Source organism: Myodes glareolus, chromosome 1 (assembly GCF_982192425.1).
Source record: "Myodes glareolus chromosome 1, mMyoGla1.1, whole genome shotgun sequence".
Lineage (NCBI taxonomy): Eukaryota > Metazoa > Chordata > Mammalia > Rodentia > Cricetidae > Myodes > Myodes glareolus.
Genome location: NC_142026.1, coordinates 47227080 through 47242053, shown reverse-complemented (window position 1 = coordinate 47242053; position 14974 = coordinate 47227080). Strand labels below are relative to the sequence as shown.

General features: G+C 46.1%; 1 protein-coding gene and 1 long non-coding RNA gene across 2 annotated transcripts in view; one reads left to right on the top strand and one right to left on the bottom strand.

The window, feature by feature from the left end:
- The window catches only part of Rab31 (RAB31, member RAS oncogene family), a 129919-nt gene extending 115640 nt beyond the window's left edge, over positions 1-14279 (top strand). Inside the window, exon 7 of the mRNA XM_085695833.2 lies at positions 11557-14279. Coding sequence (XP_085551959.1) covers positions 11557-11654 — 98 coding nt within the window. The 3' untranslated portion in view covers positions 11655-14279. The remainder of the gene's footprint in view (positions 1-11556) is intronic.
- LOC146896079 (uncharacterized) lies at positions 9816-11615 on the bottom strand. The gene is made up of 2 exons (XR_015003839.2): positions 11510-11615; positions 9816-11326 (listed from the first exon to the last, which is right to left on the bottom strand). It is a non-coding gene; the product is annotated as an uncharacterized LOC146896079 (long non-coding RNA).
- Positions 14280-14974: the final 695 nt, after the last annotated feature.

Here is a 14974-nt window from a genome sequence, read left to right as displayed (position 1 = left end):
CCAACGAGCTGCAGGCGGTTTCACTGAGCTATCCTACTCCATTACCCCAATGCCTCTGATTTCCAGCTCCTTGTGTTCTGTAGAGCCAGGTTGCCTGTGTGAGCTTCAGCCAAGGCAAGGCAGAGAGATCAGACAGGAAGTTCTGTTTTTTTTTTTTTTTATCATGTGAATCAAATTTACCTCACAATTTCTACATGGGGTATTCTCTAAGCCTGATAAAAGTCATTATTAAAATAAAAAGTCAAATCAGGACCTCAAAAGAGAACGAAAGCCTTGAGATTTAGTATTAACATCTCAGAAAGATTTCTTTGTCTAACTCGGCCACGATAAATCCCTTTTCATGCCAGGGGTCTTCGTGGTTCTCAGTGATGTGGGTTTTGAATAATTAGTTCCTCATATTCTAGTGGTCTGCTTCATTTAGAAAAAAACGGTCTTTTGCTTAAACGTGGAGTAATTTCGGCTTCAGAGCAAGTGCTACAGAAGCCCGTGTCTCTTCTTCTTCCGTGTCAAATAAGCAGATGTTTGTATCTGTGTATTATCCTCTAGTTGTATATACATGGCAGAAAGAACGCTTGTAGATTCATGGCAGAATGTCTAGTCATGTCTTCGTCTATTACCTGTCTGTCCCTCATCTCTCATGTATATGCCGATTCCTCTTGCCTCTGTTGTCTGCAGCTCTATGTATCAGTGTCCATCCAGCTGTCCTTCCAGCTGTCACCATCCACCTGTCTCGATCGATCCATCTGTCAGTCTGTCTATTATCTCTACCCACCTACTTTCCCCTCAGCCTCTTCCAACCCCATTTCTGTGAGCTCAGATGCCTTCCTTTTGCTACTCTTTCAGGTGAATTGCCTCAAAATGGGGTTTTAGAGCCACATTACAGGTTAATTTAAAACAGAATTTCAACGACACCCGAGTGTACTGCAGCAGACATTTCATGTATTCCCTTTTCACGGTTCCTACTTATATTACGGGTGCTCCTACCCCAGCTTAAAATAGAGCTGGAGACTGCTGACACCTATGCTCTCGGAGCGATGTTGCGGAGACAAACTTGCCCGGGAGAAAAGATGCAATAGAAACCAAGAACAACCGCGAGGATAACAGCCTCTTTCAAAGGTGCTTAAACAAAATCGCTTCACACCAACGTGGATGAAGAGAGAAATGCACTTCTTTTGTATTCCCATGGTGTTCATAAACCAGAAATGAGACAACTGTGTTTTGTGAGCATACGTCAATACATTTTGTAACTGCAAAGTTTGCTCACCAGAATGTTCTGTCTTTTGAAGATTACAGCTGCCCTGGAAAGGGACCTTGCCACTGCTCCGGCCTGGTTGGTCCATCTGTTCTGTGATGCCATATCTCCTGGTGTCTGTTCTTCCAGCCACCCCTTCTCTAGGGCCCATCTTCAGATCTGCTTGACGCTGCTGTTAGGGCTCCTCTCTATCTTCAGACCAACCTGGCCCTTCTGTGTAGGCTCCTGCTCTATCTTCAGACCTACTTGATGCTGCTGTGTAGGGCTCATTCTTCTCTGCCATACATTTACCCAGGGGCTGTTTATTTTTTTTTCTTGGCTAAGAAAATAATTGTACACTTGATTTTAAAAAATTGGTATTAAAAAACCCACAGCGATTATTCTGTTGCTGCTCAGCTTTTTGCAGTGTTAAAACCCCAGAAGAAAAGCTGTGGATGCCTTCTGGGGGCCCTGCACAATGCTCCTCTCTAAATGTGGGAGGAAGCACAGGATCGAGGGGCTGGGACTTCAACTCCCCTTCTTATCAGTCGCTGACCCTGGGCCACAGAGGAGGCCCTTCCTTCTCCTTCCAGCTCCATCCAATTCTCCCTCCAGGAACCTTTCATCCGTTCTAGCTCTCCCTAGCCTTGCACGTGTGCTTATTCATGGCCTCTTTTGCAGTCTTGACATGTGTGTTCCGTCTCCCCGTGATTCTCCAAATGTCTATATCAATGTGTAAAGTCTCCAGCAGCAGTTTCTTTCCACATTCTTCATGGAGCTGACACAAGTCAACAATATAGAGTTAAACTCACAGTTTGAGTTTAGATCTCGTCCTACTCTCAGAATGTTCTAGAAAGTAACATTTTCATGGACTCACCAGATCCAAAGAAATGTAATTACTTTTCGGCAGTGACTTAAGTTTGAATAATATCAACGAATTGGACAAGTCTAGGATCTCTTGTTTCATTTACTCAGAAAACATACAGTGTATGCTTTTATGAACTTGCAGTCTTGCCTGAACTCATGGTGAACAACAGACACTGATGGCAGTGCTGTGAAACCAAGGGCGAGGATGGTAAGAATGGCAGGTGGGGACTCGAGGCTGATGAAGAACACCTCTCTAAGGACACGGTTAATCTGAAGCTGAAAAGGGAGGACCCAATACATGCTCCGAAGAAGATTAACCTGGGACAGTGGTAGTTAAGTATCAGAAATAGAAGCGGATGTGTGGGGTCAGCTGGGGGCAGCAGTGGGAGATGGGAGCTGGAAACGGGCCTTGCATTGAAGAAAGGATGTGATATTCCCAATGCAATGGAAATTCCCACTTACATTTTAAGCAAGTTAACATTAGCAAACACCTTCCTCCTTAGAAGAAGGAACATCTAGGCAATGCTCTATCAGCTTGAATGATCAATGAATTTAGGACAGAGGAGACAGGAGCTCAGTGGAAGTGTCAGCCATGGAGGGAAACCACTCAATGCTGCTGGCTCCAGCAGCCTGAGGAGGCTTTCCTCTTTTTAGATGAAGCCATGATCTTCACTTAGACTTGGGAAAATGATTTTAGAAGGGGGCTATGTGGTGGATTGAATGAGCTGTGTCCCCCACAGGCTCGTACATCTGAGCGTTTGACACCCCCCCATTGGTGGCGCTGTTAGGGAGTTTATGTCCAAGGTGGGAGGTGGAGCTGTGCTGGAGGAAGTGTGTCACTGGAGGCGGGCTTTAAGAATGTATGGCTTCCCCCTACTTTCATCTTTGCTCTCTCTGCTTTGCGTTTGTGTCTGGAGGTGTGATCTCTTGGCTTCTTGCTCCAGCCTCCTGCTGCCACACCTTCCCCACCACTCTGGACTCTCTCCCTCTGGAACCAGGAGTCCAAATAAACCCCTTCTTCCATTAGGCGCTTTTTTTTTTTTTATCATGACGCTATAATTTTTTTCTCCTGAAAAACACCCTGGAGATTTCAAGGGCGTTGGACTTTGGCTTCTTTGTTTGGGGGGTACTTCTTGTTAGTATAAGAACAAATGAGAAATGTTTTGGCTTTGTATGTATCACCAGGAACTTTCTCTGACCTCCCTTAGACTCTCTGGTCCCCTGTGAACTCAGTGGGAAGCACTCAGGTGAGCTACAGGGCATAGTGTAGAAGGTGGGCAGCCATTATTAGATGGTGATGTGGGGCATTTTGAACAGACAAGAATGGCCAAAGAGTCTGTGTCAATCTGTATTTAGGCAGGCTTTTTGCCATTTCTCTTTTTCCTTTCTTTCTTTCTTTCTTTCTTTCTTTCTTTCTTTCTTTCTTTCTTCCTTCCTTCCTTCCTTCCTTCCTTCCTTCCTTCCTTCCTTTTTCCTTCCTTCCTTCCTTCCTTCCTTCCTTCCTTCCTTCCTTCCTTCCTTCCTTCCATCCTTTCTCTTTCTGAGACAGGGTTTCTATGTGTAGAACTCACAGAGACCCTCCCGCCTCTGCCCCCCAAGTGCTGGGATTAAAAGCATGCACCACCACCACCCAGCCCTTTTGACCATTTCTAGTCCTCTAGAACAGACAACTTCTCCAGGTGATTGACAGATCCATTTGAATTAACTCTAGGAGAGAGGACTGCGGTGAGTCCTTGCTCTTTACCGGGAACCTCCAGCTATTTGTTAATCTCAGAAGGCACTCAGAAGGGCGTGACCCCACCCAGGGCCACATGCTATGACTCAGATCCTATCCCTTTGACCAGCAAACAAGTCCTGTGGGGTTTCAGTTCCTGGGCTTTCTGATCTGGGGACTTTAAGGTTGGGGGTCCATCCTCAATGTCCTTTCAAGCCTGCTGATATCTAACCAGCCTCCTGTGTGCTTGTTCTTAGAGCACAAACCACCCGAGATGAAAGCAACACTGGCTGGGGGTTGGAAAGCAGGAAAGATAGAAACGGATCTTGTTCTGCGATCATTGTTACATGGCATGCCGGCTATTGTATGTCCACTGGGTTTTGTAATTCTGTGGTAGTTTCTTGTTTAGAGTATGTTAAAGAAATTTGGAAGAAAAACAAAACCTTTGAAAATTTTGTAACAGCACAGAAAGCCATCAGTGAAGATAAAGCCAAGGACAGTCCCTTCTTTATCATCAAAAAAGTTAATTCAGACAACGCCAGCAGAGAAGACACTGATATGGGAAACTCTCACCCCACGCAGTTCTAAGGAATTCTCAGCGGTTCAAAGCACAGTGTCATTGACCCTTGTGTCTATGGGGTTTAGCTGTAGGACCCTCTGGGACAAAATCCACAGATGCTCGAGTCCCTATCTGAAATACTGAAGCATTTGTGTGTGTGCGCACATTCCCCCTATGTCCCCTCATCTCTGGACTACTTATCCCAACCATGGTCAATGCTCTATAAATAGTTGTGACACCGGCTTGTTTAGGAACTGTGTGTGTTCAGTCCAGACACCGCCATCAGAGGCCTAACTGTCGTTTGGATGGACAGTGCAACCAACCACAAATCAAAACCTGAGAAACGGACAGATTCAGGGACCAACTCTAGTGGTGCTCACCATGTGTGGGGCTCTTGTTCCTTGCTTGGAATGGCTCAGATGTGTGGTAGCTCACGAGTGCTCCATTCACCATGAGGTGGGCACTCTGCCATCCCTCCATTACTATGCGGATTCCATCTTGTGACTTGCTGTGTCTCACAGCCAGAGAGTAGGAGGCCAGGACATGGAGTCACATGCTCCCAGCTTTAAGTCTGGCTGTCCCTGGCTCCTGACTTTGTACAGCAGTTTTCTTGTAATATTATCCACACCCGGAGAAAACAGGAAATGACTAAACTGCCCTGAAGTTGAGAAATAGTTTGGTTTTTTTTTTTTTACCTCCCAATCATGGTACACTAATATAAACCAGTGCTTTAAAATGATGCGATTCTTTTTCCTGACCTAAAAAGACACATTGTGAAATAAACACTAGAGAGTACTGTATATACAATTTTGGTTTCATAAAATCAAACTGTATAAAATATAATAAATAATGCATTCTTCCAAGTCTCTCTTTCTTGTAAGGTTGCCTGTTAAATTGCTAACCATGACTACTTTGTAACAGTACATTCCTGGCAGCTTTGGGAAATGACTTTCTTATAGAAAATGTCAAACTTACAGAAGACAAGTCAATTGAGTCATCATGAACACATAAACAACCAACATGCCCTGTCTCGACTCTCCCCACCCTATACTGCTTTAAAGGGAGTCTCAAACGTTACTCTCATCTGTAAATATTTTGAATGTAATTATTGTTAGGTAAATAGGCCAATTCAGTAGTTGTCAGGCTGAGGGAGTGTCCTAGTTAGGTTGCTATTGCTGTGATCAACACCATGACCTAAAACAGGTAGGAGAGGAAAGGGTTGATTTCACATTGTAGCTCTACAGTCTGTTGTGAAGGAAAGTCCGGACAGGAGCTTAAGGAAGGAGACTGAAGGCAAAAATGGATGTAGAGGCCTGGAGGAATGCTGCTTACTGGCTTGCTCCTCCTGGCTTGCTTGGTTTTCTTTCTTATACACCTCAAGACCACTTGCTCAGGGATAGCACTCTTCACAGTAGGTGGGGCTCTTGAATATCAATCATCAATCACTAAATGCTCATAGGCTTGCCTACAGGCCAATCTTATGGGGCATCTTCTCAGTTGAGAGCCCTTCTTCCCAGACTGTTTTAGCATGGGTCAAGTTGACAAAAACCAGGACAGGGAGGGAATAAGGCATGGGGGATTTTTTTGGGGGGCAGTGAGACGATTCTATTTAATGTTGTAATGATGCAGGCACGTCATTGAACTTTTATCAAAACCTACAGGATGTATGACAAAGGGAACCCTATGCGAAAACTGTGGGCTGTAGTTAGCAGTAGTGGGTTAATATCAGCTCATCAGTTGGAACTGGCTTTTTATATTAAGGCAAGACATTAACAACAGGAGCTGGGAGAAGAGGACAGATATGCAAGAGCTAAACTTCTCGATTTTCTCTGTAAACAAAAAACATGGTTTTAGAAAAAGTACCAATTTCAGGAAGGAAAGGGGAAGGGGGCTTTCATTTTTTCATAGCAAAAGTCTTCCTATTGAAGTCACTCCCATTGGACTCTGACAGCGATTGCTGTTGAAGTCCTTAGGTTGGTAGCCAACGAGAGCAGGCCCTTCTTCCCGCTTGTTTTGTAGCATGGCCAAGATTTTGGTTCCCTAGACATAAAAAGAAAAAAAAACGACATGTATTAGATATTGTTGGGACATATTTGAACACAGTGCGGTTTTGTGGCTAATGTTTATTTTGTAGCCGTGCTAGGCAAGCCCTCTACCCTTGAGCTACATCTGTGCCTGGCTCCCTAGATTTACCTTAACTTCTGGGTCTGGCGGTCTCTCCTTTCACAGTCCCATTCCTGCTCAGTTATCGGGTCTTGCCTGGGGTTTCCTCACGGCTCTCTCTGCCTCTTTCCTTCCTACTTCTCTCATAGCCCTCAGTGTAGCTCTCAGGTTCCTGGACCTGAGCTTTCTGAGGTTTGCCTCACCTCAGGCTCTTTATCCTAATGGTGAAAGTTTCCCTTTTATTATTTATTTATTTAGCATCCTGACTGCAGTTTCTCTTCCCTCCTTTCCTCTTAGTCCTTTCTCCCTGCACCTCTTCTCTGCCCCCGCCCCATCCACTTCTCCTTTCTACTTAGAAAAGAGCAGACTTCCCTTGGGTATCCGCAAAGCATAGCTATCAAGTTGGTGGGGGAGTGAGCGGTGCACGCCTTTGACCTCAGCTCTTCCTAAGAGGCAGATGGATCTCTGAGTTTGTGGTTAGACTGAGCTACATAGTGAGTTCCAGTACAGTCAGGGCTACAAAGAGAGACCCTGTCTCAAAACTGAAAGTAAACGAAAAGGTTTTCTTGTTATAGTAACCAGAGGACAATTGCTAGAAGTGACCCCTGCTCACATGTGAGCCACAGCCGTGTTCCAGAAAGACCGCCTCTCCCAAAGCAGAAGCTTCCAGGCCGTTGTCAAGAGTTAAGTCCTGCCGAGTCCTAGCAAGCCTGATCAAGCCACCAGTCCATTCAGAGAATCAAGATCAGCGACAGTTACGTAGCAACTTCTAGACACACTTGACACGGAAGAAAAGAGACCCGAGCCGTCGGAGGATGGAGTTAAAGGAGGGGCTGACGGCAGAACTGCAGCAGAGAAGCTGGAGCCTGCGAAGTGGGGCTTATCAGTAAGAGCAGCTGTAGGGAACACACTGCTCCATTCTTTGTGTGCCTTAGCGCAGCTGCCCTAGCCGAGCTGGCCTAAACTCAGAGGCTTGGAATTCATTTCCACATTTTGCATTCCAAAGGAAGTGTTTGTAAAACATGTTTTTCTCCCGGACTGTCGACTTTCAGGAAAACTAGGAGGAAAAAAAAAAAAAAGTCTTTTTAACTCCTTCCCAAGAGAATCTTACACAATCCAAACTGTGTTAGAATAAACACACTGGCGTAGGGTTCGTGTTCAAGAACGTCTTGTTGTGGAGGTTGCACCCTCGGAGGACACTCTGCAGGAGGAGAAACTTTCAGAGGACAGTCTGAGCCTGTGTAGATGTCATCTGTGTGTATTAGCTCACTTCCGTGTCCCGGTAAATAAATCCCATTAGTCTCCTTGGTGCAGAATGCCGTGGCCACTTTCCAGAACCATTCTTTTGTTTGGGAACATTTACTCAGCAAGTCCTGAATGCCTCAGAGCACAACACGGGAGCTGGCACTGTGGTGTTTCCACGGTGATGTCTGCATAGCTCTCGAAGGGTGCTTGGCTCATTGCTGGGATTCAGTTCTTCTCTGTCTCGCTTTAAAGTGGGTGTGCCTCAACAGCCCTCTGTTTGAAGTTGGAACTATGTGATGCTCCCAAGCAGAGTGGTCTCCAAATCAATAGGATTCCCTTCTGACTGAACCTCGAGACTCAACCATGCCTTCTGGCCATGGACCCTGGGCATTTCTTCCCATGCAAAACCACTAAGCCCTGGCTGGAGCCTGCTACTGCAGGGAATCCCCACCGTTTTCCGGCATCCCATGCCTGTCAGTAACGGCCGTATATGGTGTCTAGGAGTTGTCAAGTTTACTGTCTCACGTGGTTTTCATAGTGGAGGGGAGAATTGCTCACAGATTCTATATAACTGGTCCAGGCTCATTTAACTGATTCTCAAATCTCCAAATGCTTTCTACCCAAAGATAAAAAATGAAGTCTGAAGAAACTGACTTTGTCTTGGAGAAACATAGCCGCTCTCTCTCATCCATGGTGTCAGTAGCAACCATAGCCTGAAAGCACTGCTTAATGGGAATCCCAGAAAAGAAATTCACATTTTAACTTCCAATACTACCTGCTGTTATAACCGTTCCAATTTATGACTTGTTGCTTTATAAATCCCTTAATATATCTAATTCACAGGGGAAGCCTTATCCTCAGTGTACGTGGTTAGGAGAGTGAGGGACGCTAAGTGTTTGGTGTTCTCTACGGTTTCAGCTGATCTCTGGGGACCTGGTCTTGAAGCATAACTTCTGTGGATTAAGGAGGTGTGGCAACAGGAGCAGTGTGAGGAGAGGGTGTAGTCAACAACAATAATTTAAAAAGGCTGAAAATCCTTCCCCACCCAGACTACAAGCAGCCAGAGGGAGAAAAGCCCATGCCTGTGTGAATGACCTTGAAAGGGTTCGGAGCCTAGTGGCCAGCGCTTTTCCGCCTACACCTTCTCCCAGCTCGCTATCTCATTCCCAGAAGTCTCTATCTCTTTCTTAACAAACTCTCCCCGCTTCTGTGACTGACTGTATGTCCTTGGCAGAGTTCTTTGTCCTTGCACATAGACACCCAGGAACTTCAGTGGGTGCCTTCGGGACTTGGCTCTGTGCTCTAACAGGAGGACCATTGTATCTAATTCTCACAAGGCTCCAGATATTATGAATGGCCAAAGAATCTGGCAGCTCTGAGCAGCCACGTTTGGCAACTGGTTTTGAAAGCATTGCCAACGGTTTTGAGCACAGGCAAGGAGGCTGTTTGCACACACAGCTGTCTACTGGGGAAAAGGTGAGAGCAGGAAAGGTGGAGGAAGGATGGCGGTGTGGATGGTTGTGGACACCCGTCGCTTGGCGTGCTCACGGTGCGCACTCTGTTTCTAGGTTTCCGCTCTTCCTATATTACTTTAATAAGCATCACATGTCTGTGCTTTCTCGCTATTGAGGTCCTTCACGTAGAGGGAGGCCTGTGGAGGGGGTCTGAAAGGCCAGCGCAGTGCAGCTGCTGTTGGTGCTCACAGGAGACAGCAGGAAAGTGTCTGTTGGACCTGGTTGTCATTGTCACAAACGCTAATTTGTCGTTTTTGTTGTTGGCTTTTCAACACAGGGTTTCTCTGGGTAGCTTTGACTATCCTGGAACTCACTCGCTCTGTAGACCGAGGGCCTTGAACTCAACAGAGATTTGTCTGCCTCTGCCTCCCTAGTGCTGGGACTAAAGGCGTGCCCCACCATTGCCTGGCTCACACACTAACATTTAATACCCCATATTCATCAGGAAATAGTTCCTATCTTTTAAGTCAACCAATTTGTATTAGTCAGTCTGATACCAAAAATTCAGATGCAAAAGCTAAAGCCCTTATGAAACAGTGTTTATTTAAGTAATGGTGTAGCTTGACACTGTTGGGCCTCTGAACTGGCTTGAGGAACAGGCAGTTTTTATTGGCAGGATCACTAGAGCGGGCGCTTTCTTTTTTATTTACTACTTTAGGTTGACTAAAGTAGTAAATAAAAAGGGCATTTTTTAAAATTTTACTTTTAGCTTACTTTTAATCGTGACTAGGAGTGGGGACATGTCTCGAAGAGGGAAGTACAACACTGAAGATCCTGTTGTTTCTGCTGAACTCTTGAGAATGGCCTACAAAAGTTTTGTGTAGCTCATTGGCCATGCAAGATAGCCGACGTGGCCGTAGATGTTGAGAATTCTACTTCCGTCTGTATCGGACGGTCATTTCTGCTGTTAACCTTGAGTCGGATGCCAGAGGGTTTACGTCTGTGCTTGAGTTTTATTGAATATCTACATCACTCTGTCTGCACAACGCGCTCTGCAAATAAAGCCTGTGAAGTCACACCTCGCCTCTTATGCTAAAGGCCTTCTGCCTTTGGGTCTCCTGGCTCTGCACATGGTCTAAACAGGGAGCATATGTTTGCCATAAAAATAAAAGCAAAAGCAAGAGTCTTTTTTCTTTGGAAACAATTTCCCCTTCAACCACTTGTGTGTTTGTGTGTTTTAATCTTCCATTTTAGAGCTAGTGTTCCTTTTGTTTTTCACAACGCATAGAAAAATAGAAGAGAGAGAGAGAGAAAGAAAAAGAGACAGTGGGAAGAATACAGTGCTGAGATCCCCGGAAAATGCATGTGTGGGTTATAGTAAGACCCACTAAGGTTTTGACAGAGCCTTCAGCAAAGTCACAGAACGTGGTGGTGACAGCGGATATTATAAGACTTGCTGGGAAGGATCAAAGCGGCGAGGCTGCCTGCGCAGGCTGTTCCTAGATTTCCCCGTGTGTTAGAAAAGCAGCTCTGCCCAGGTGAAGGCCCTTCACACGCCTGGTGCTCTTCCTGTGTCACACACACAAGCTGGTGGTTTTTGGTACAACCACAGAGACCATCAGCACAGTCCATTCAGGAGAACCCAGCCGGTTTGCTGTTGTTATTCCCTTTCCCTTTGGTTTTTTTTTGTTACTTTGTGTTTATTTACAAAAGTTAAAATTCAATGAGGCTATTAAAATAAGGTTGCTTGTGTATGACATTAAAATAGTGCCTCCTGGGAAATGCGTCTCTGGGGCCTTCTGGCTAATGAGCCAAGTGCCCTCACAGTGTAGGGCTGGTGAGCCGCGAGCCATTCGGTGGTAGGTCCATGAAAACTGCAGTTCCCAGCCCATTTCTCTTTGTGGGAGGCAGAAAGGACAGACAGATGCTCGCTGTTACTGTTGAAGTCCAGGTCTCAAAGCAGGGAGGCTCCACGGGAAAAGAAGAGGGCCCAGAATAGTTGAGGAAACGTGTTGATGTGCAGAGCGGGTGAATTCCTTCTCCTGTTCCTGGGATGTTTGCCTGGCCCCGAAACTGCTGGTACTTTTCTTCACCTTTTAAACGTGAATGTGACGTCATGTGGAAGAACTGGAAAGAAAAGAAGGGGAGAAGAGAGGAGTGGGGGAGGGGGGAAGGAAGACTGGAGGGAAGGAGGAAAAAAGAGACCAGGAAGGAAAAGAGGAAAGAGGTAGCCCCTCCCCCAAGTGCTGCTAGTTTCTTCACCCGAACAGGCCCACCTTTTAAAATAAGAGAACTTCAATTTCGGCTTCCTTTTTGTCCGCAGGTCGCCAGATCCCACCCTTGGATCCCCATGAAAATGGAAACAGCGGAGGGATCAAGCTGGGGACCCAGGCCTTGCAAACCAGCCGGCGGTGCTGCTGACCCAAGGGCCGTGGCCCATGGAGCACGAAGGAAGAAGCCGGAGCCCTCTCCAGCGTCCAGTGCGCACAGAAGGACCCTGCCCTCGTGACTAACTGCCTGTGCGAGAGCGAGCAGCATTGCATGCTGGGAGACCTGCAGAAAGCCAAGCAGGGAAGTTCCCTGAGAAGAGATTATAGAAAACTCTGGAAAACTCACCGTACTGCCACAACATGGCCTTTGGTTTAGGAAATGCACACAGCAGGGGGTTTACTTGGTCATAGGTATAGTTGCCATTTTTGTTAAAAAAAAATACTAAAAATCTTTGGATTTGTTCACAAACCTTGCCGTGCTGTTCTCCTCTGACTTCCCATGTCACGTAGTCAGAGTCTCGTGGCTTCTCCAGGGCCAGGGCCTTCACTGGCCAGTCCACCAAAAGGCAAAGGCAATACAGAAGGTTCACTCTTAGCTGGCTTTGGGAGCAAGCCTTTATTAGTTTTCTGAGGGAAATCAGAAGTATAGCTGGACCATCACTTAAACTGAGAACTGATCTTCTGCAAAAGAGACAAAAGTAATAGAAACTACTATCCGTGTCCCTTTTCATGTAATCGATGAACATTTTTCTAAGATATAATCATACATAAACCAACCGAATCAGACTAGACCATGACATACGATTTCGGGGATGGGAGGCCTGGTTTAAAAGAGTTCAGTTGTTGGTATGTAAGCAGTGGTAGGTGGAGGGTATAAATAGCCTCCAGGGTGCCACCCAGCCTGCATCCTCGCCATTGCAATGAGCTTCTCCTCCTGGAGATGATTAATTCACGGACCATTGTTTTACTAGGAGACTATGCCATAGTGTCTTGTCTAAGGGAAAAAGCTAGTCAGAGGATGTTGAGTCTAAATTGTAGGGCAAACTTCTATTAATAGCAGCTAATCGTGGGCTATAGCAAACCAGCCAGATTTAAAATTCTGGACCCCGAAAAGTATAAAATCAGAAGTACTTTAAACTTTGCCAGCTTAGAGAGAAAGGCCATCAAGCAGACAGAGCCAGGTTCCAATTACAGGCTGTGGTTGTCAACTCCAGGATGTGGACTTCCACGTATGTTCCTCCTGCATCTCCCAACTTGGGAGCTAATTTAATTATAAAATATGGAGGATAGAAAACTCCTTGTCTTGATTCAAGAATGTCTTGCAGTGTCCCATGACAGGCATCTCAAGCACTGTTAGCAGATGGCATCTGTATGTGATGACAGGGCCTTCTCAAGGACTGTCAGTGCCGGTCCCGTGTTGCCAACATCACTGGCTGACAGGATTCTATGTGCTGACATTACTCCACTCGCTGCAGGTGAAACAAACAAGCAAAAAATAGAATCGAAACTGAAACAGCCTCTCTCCAGGTAGTGTCAAGCTTGTGTTTGAACCTTCCCCTGTGTTAGGGAATCTTTCCCTGGGAGCTTGCATTTGTCTCGTTGATTGTCTAGATTTCCAAGCCGAGATGGTACTGTTCCCAGAAGAGAATGTCATGACTTAGGAGTGGCTTTGCAGTCTGTCTGGGCTTCACCTTGACCAGGAGCCACCCTAGGTATACTGGAAAAGCACATGAGGGAATGAAACCTCGCTCTTCCCAGGCTGCAGAACCACTGATGTCAAAGCCAGGCAGACGCTAAGAATACCTAACTATGTGTCACTACCACGAACAAAGCAAGCTTGTGGCACTGGGACACACAAACATTCCTACCATCTTGGGCCTTCTCTGCAGGTAGATGCTGTGGCCTTTGGTGCCTTTCTCCCCTTGGCCTGGGATTCCTTTTGGGTTGTTTTAACAGATAACCTTTAATCATAGAAACATATGTAAAGACCTACAATTGCTTCAGACAACAGGATCTAGGATCCTTATCATCGTTCCCAAAATTTCCTTCCCAACTCTCATTTTCTTTCCTCTCCCATGTGGCAGGTTTGTATATGTGTAAATATGATGGATGTTGGTTTACACCTACATGTAATCCTTTTCAGAGTGGCTGGGTTGGCTCATGACCTGTGTCTGTAAGTGAGGGATGCTTTCTCTGTAGAAACCCCTAAGGACAGCAATGGAGTTGTGCAAGTGTTTTATATAGGTACAGAATCGACTTGCCATTTTTTAGTTAAAAAAAATGGTACATTAGGGTACTGAATATGATGTTGCCTTGCAGACTAACTTGCATCCTAGCCAATAGTAAGGGCTGTGCCCAGTGGGAATCCCGCTCTTTCCCGAGGGAGGGTTGGAGGATGGAAATGTTTCCTCTGCCGCTAAGGACTATGGTCTGTATAGGCGGTCCTCCTTGCCACTCTGCGGCATTCAGGGCAGGGAGTAAGAAGCCAGCGTCGGCCAAGAGCTCTGGCTGTGTTCAGACCTGATCATGCCTTTCACCCAGTGACCCGGCAGTCACACCGTCACACAGACTGTCACCCTTCCTGGTGTTTTGGTGAAGGGTTTCCACTTGGGCTGGACCCAGGTTTTACAGGTAGACGATCCCTCCCCAGACACCTAGGACCTTCGCATCGTGTCCTCTGTTCCGTGGTAAAGCATTTCCCCCGCGCTCATTTGTATCATTGCTTTTGGTTTTAACCCATCAGTATGATTCGTACTAATAAATATTTTAAGTTTTACTGAGTATCTTTTTCTTATTACAACCAGTGAGATGATTATCTAAAAGTCAGTTCAGAATAAAAAGAAACACGTAAGTCTGTGAAGACCTGGAGAAGAATATTCACTGAAGCCCTGCTGGCAATAGCTGATTATCATCCACTGGGGAAACATAAATAAGGCATGGTCACGTGATGAAAACTGTGGGCTAGGATGGAGGCATTATCTATAATGTATCACCATGGATCCCTGAGGAGAGTGTGGAGTTCAAGGCTTCACTGCCCCAAACGAGCCACTCACAGGAGTCTTTGGAATAGTGCTGGGTAGGTGTACACTGCAGAGTTTGGGAAATGGAACCGTGACCCTGGATGCATGAGTGAAGACAACTGGGGTTGTCTTAGTTAGGGTTTCTATCGCTGTAAAGAGACACCATGATCAAGGTAACTCTTATAAAGGAAAACATGTAATTGGGGCTGGCTTACAGTTCAGAGGCTTAGTCTGTTATCATCATGACAGGAAGCAAGGCAGCATGCAGGCAGGCAGGGAGCTGGAGAGGTAGCTAGAGTTCTACGTCCTGACCCACACGCAGCAGGAAGAGGCTCTGTGTCACACTGTGTGTAGCTTGAGCAAAACCTGCCCCCACAGTGACCCACTTCCACCAACAAGGCCACATCTATTCCAACAAGGCCACACCCCCTAATAGTGCCACTCCCTATAG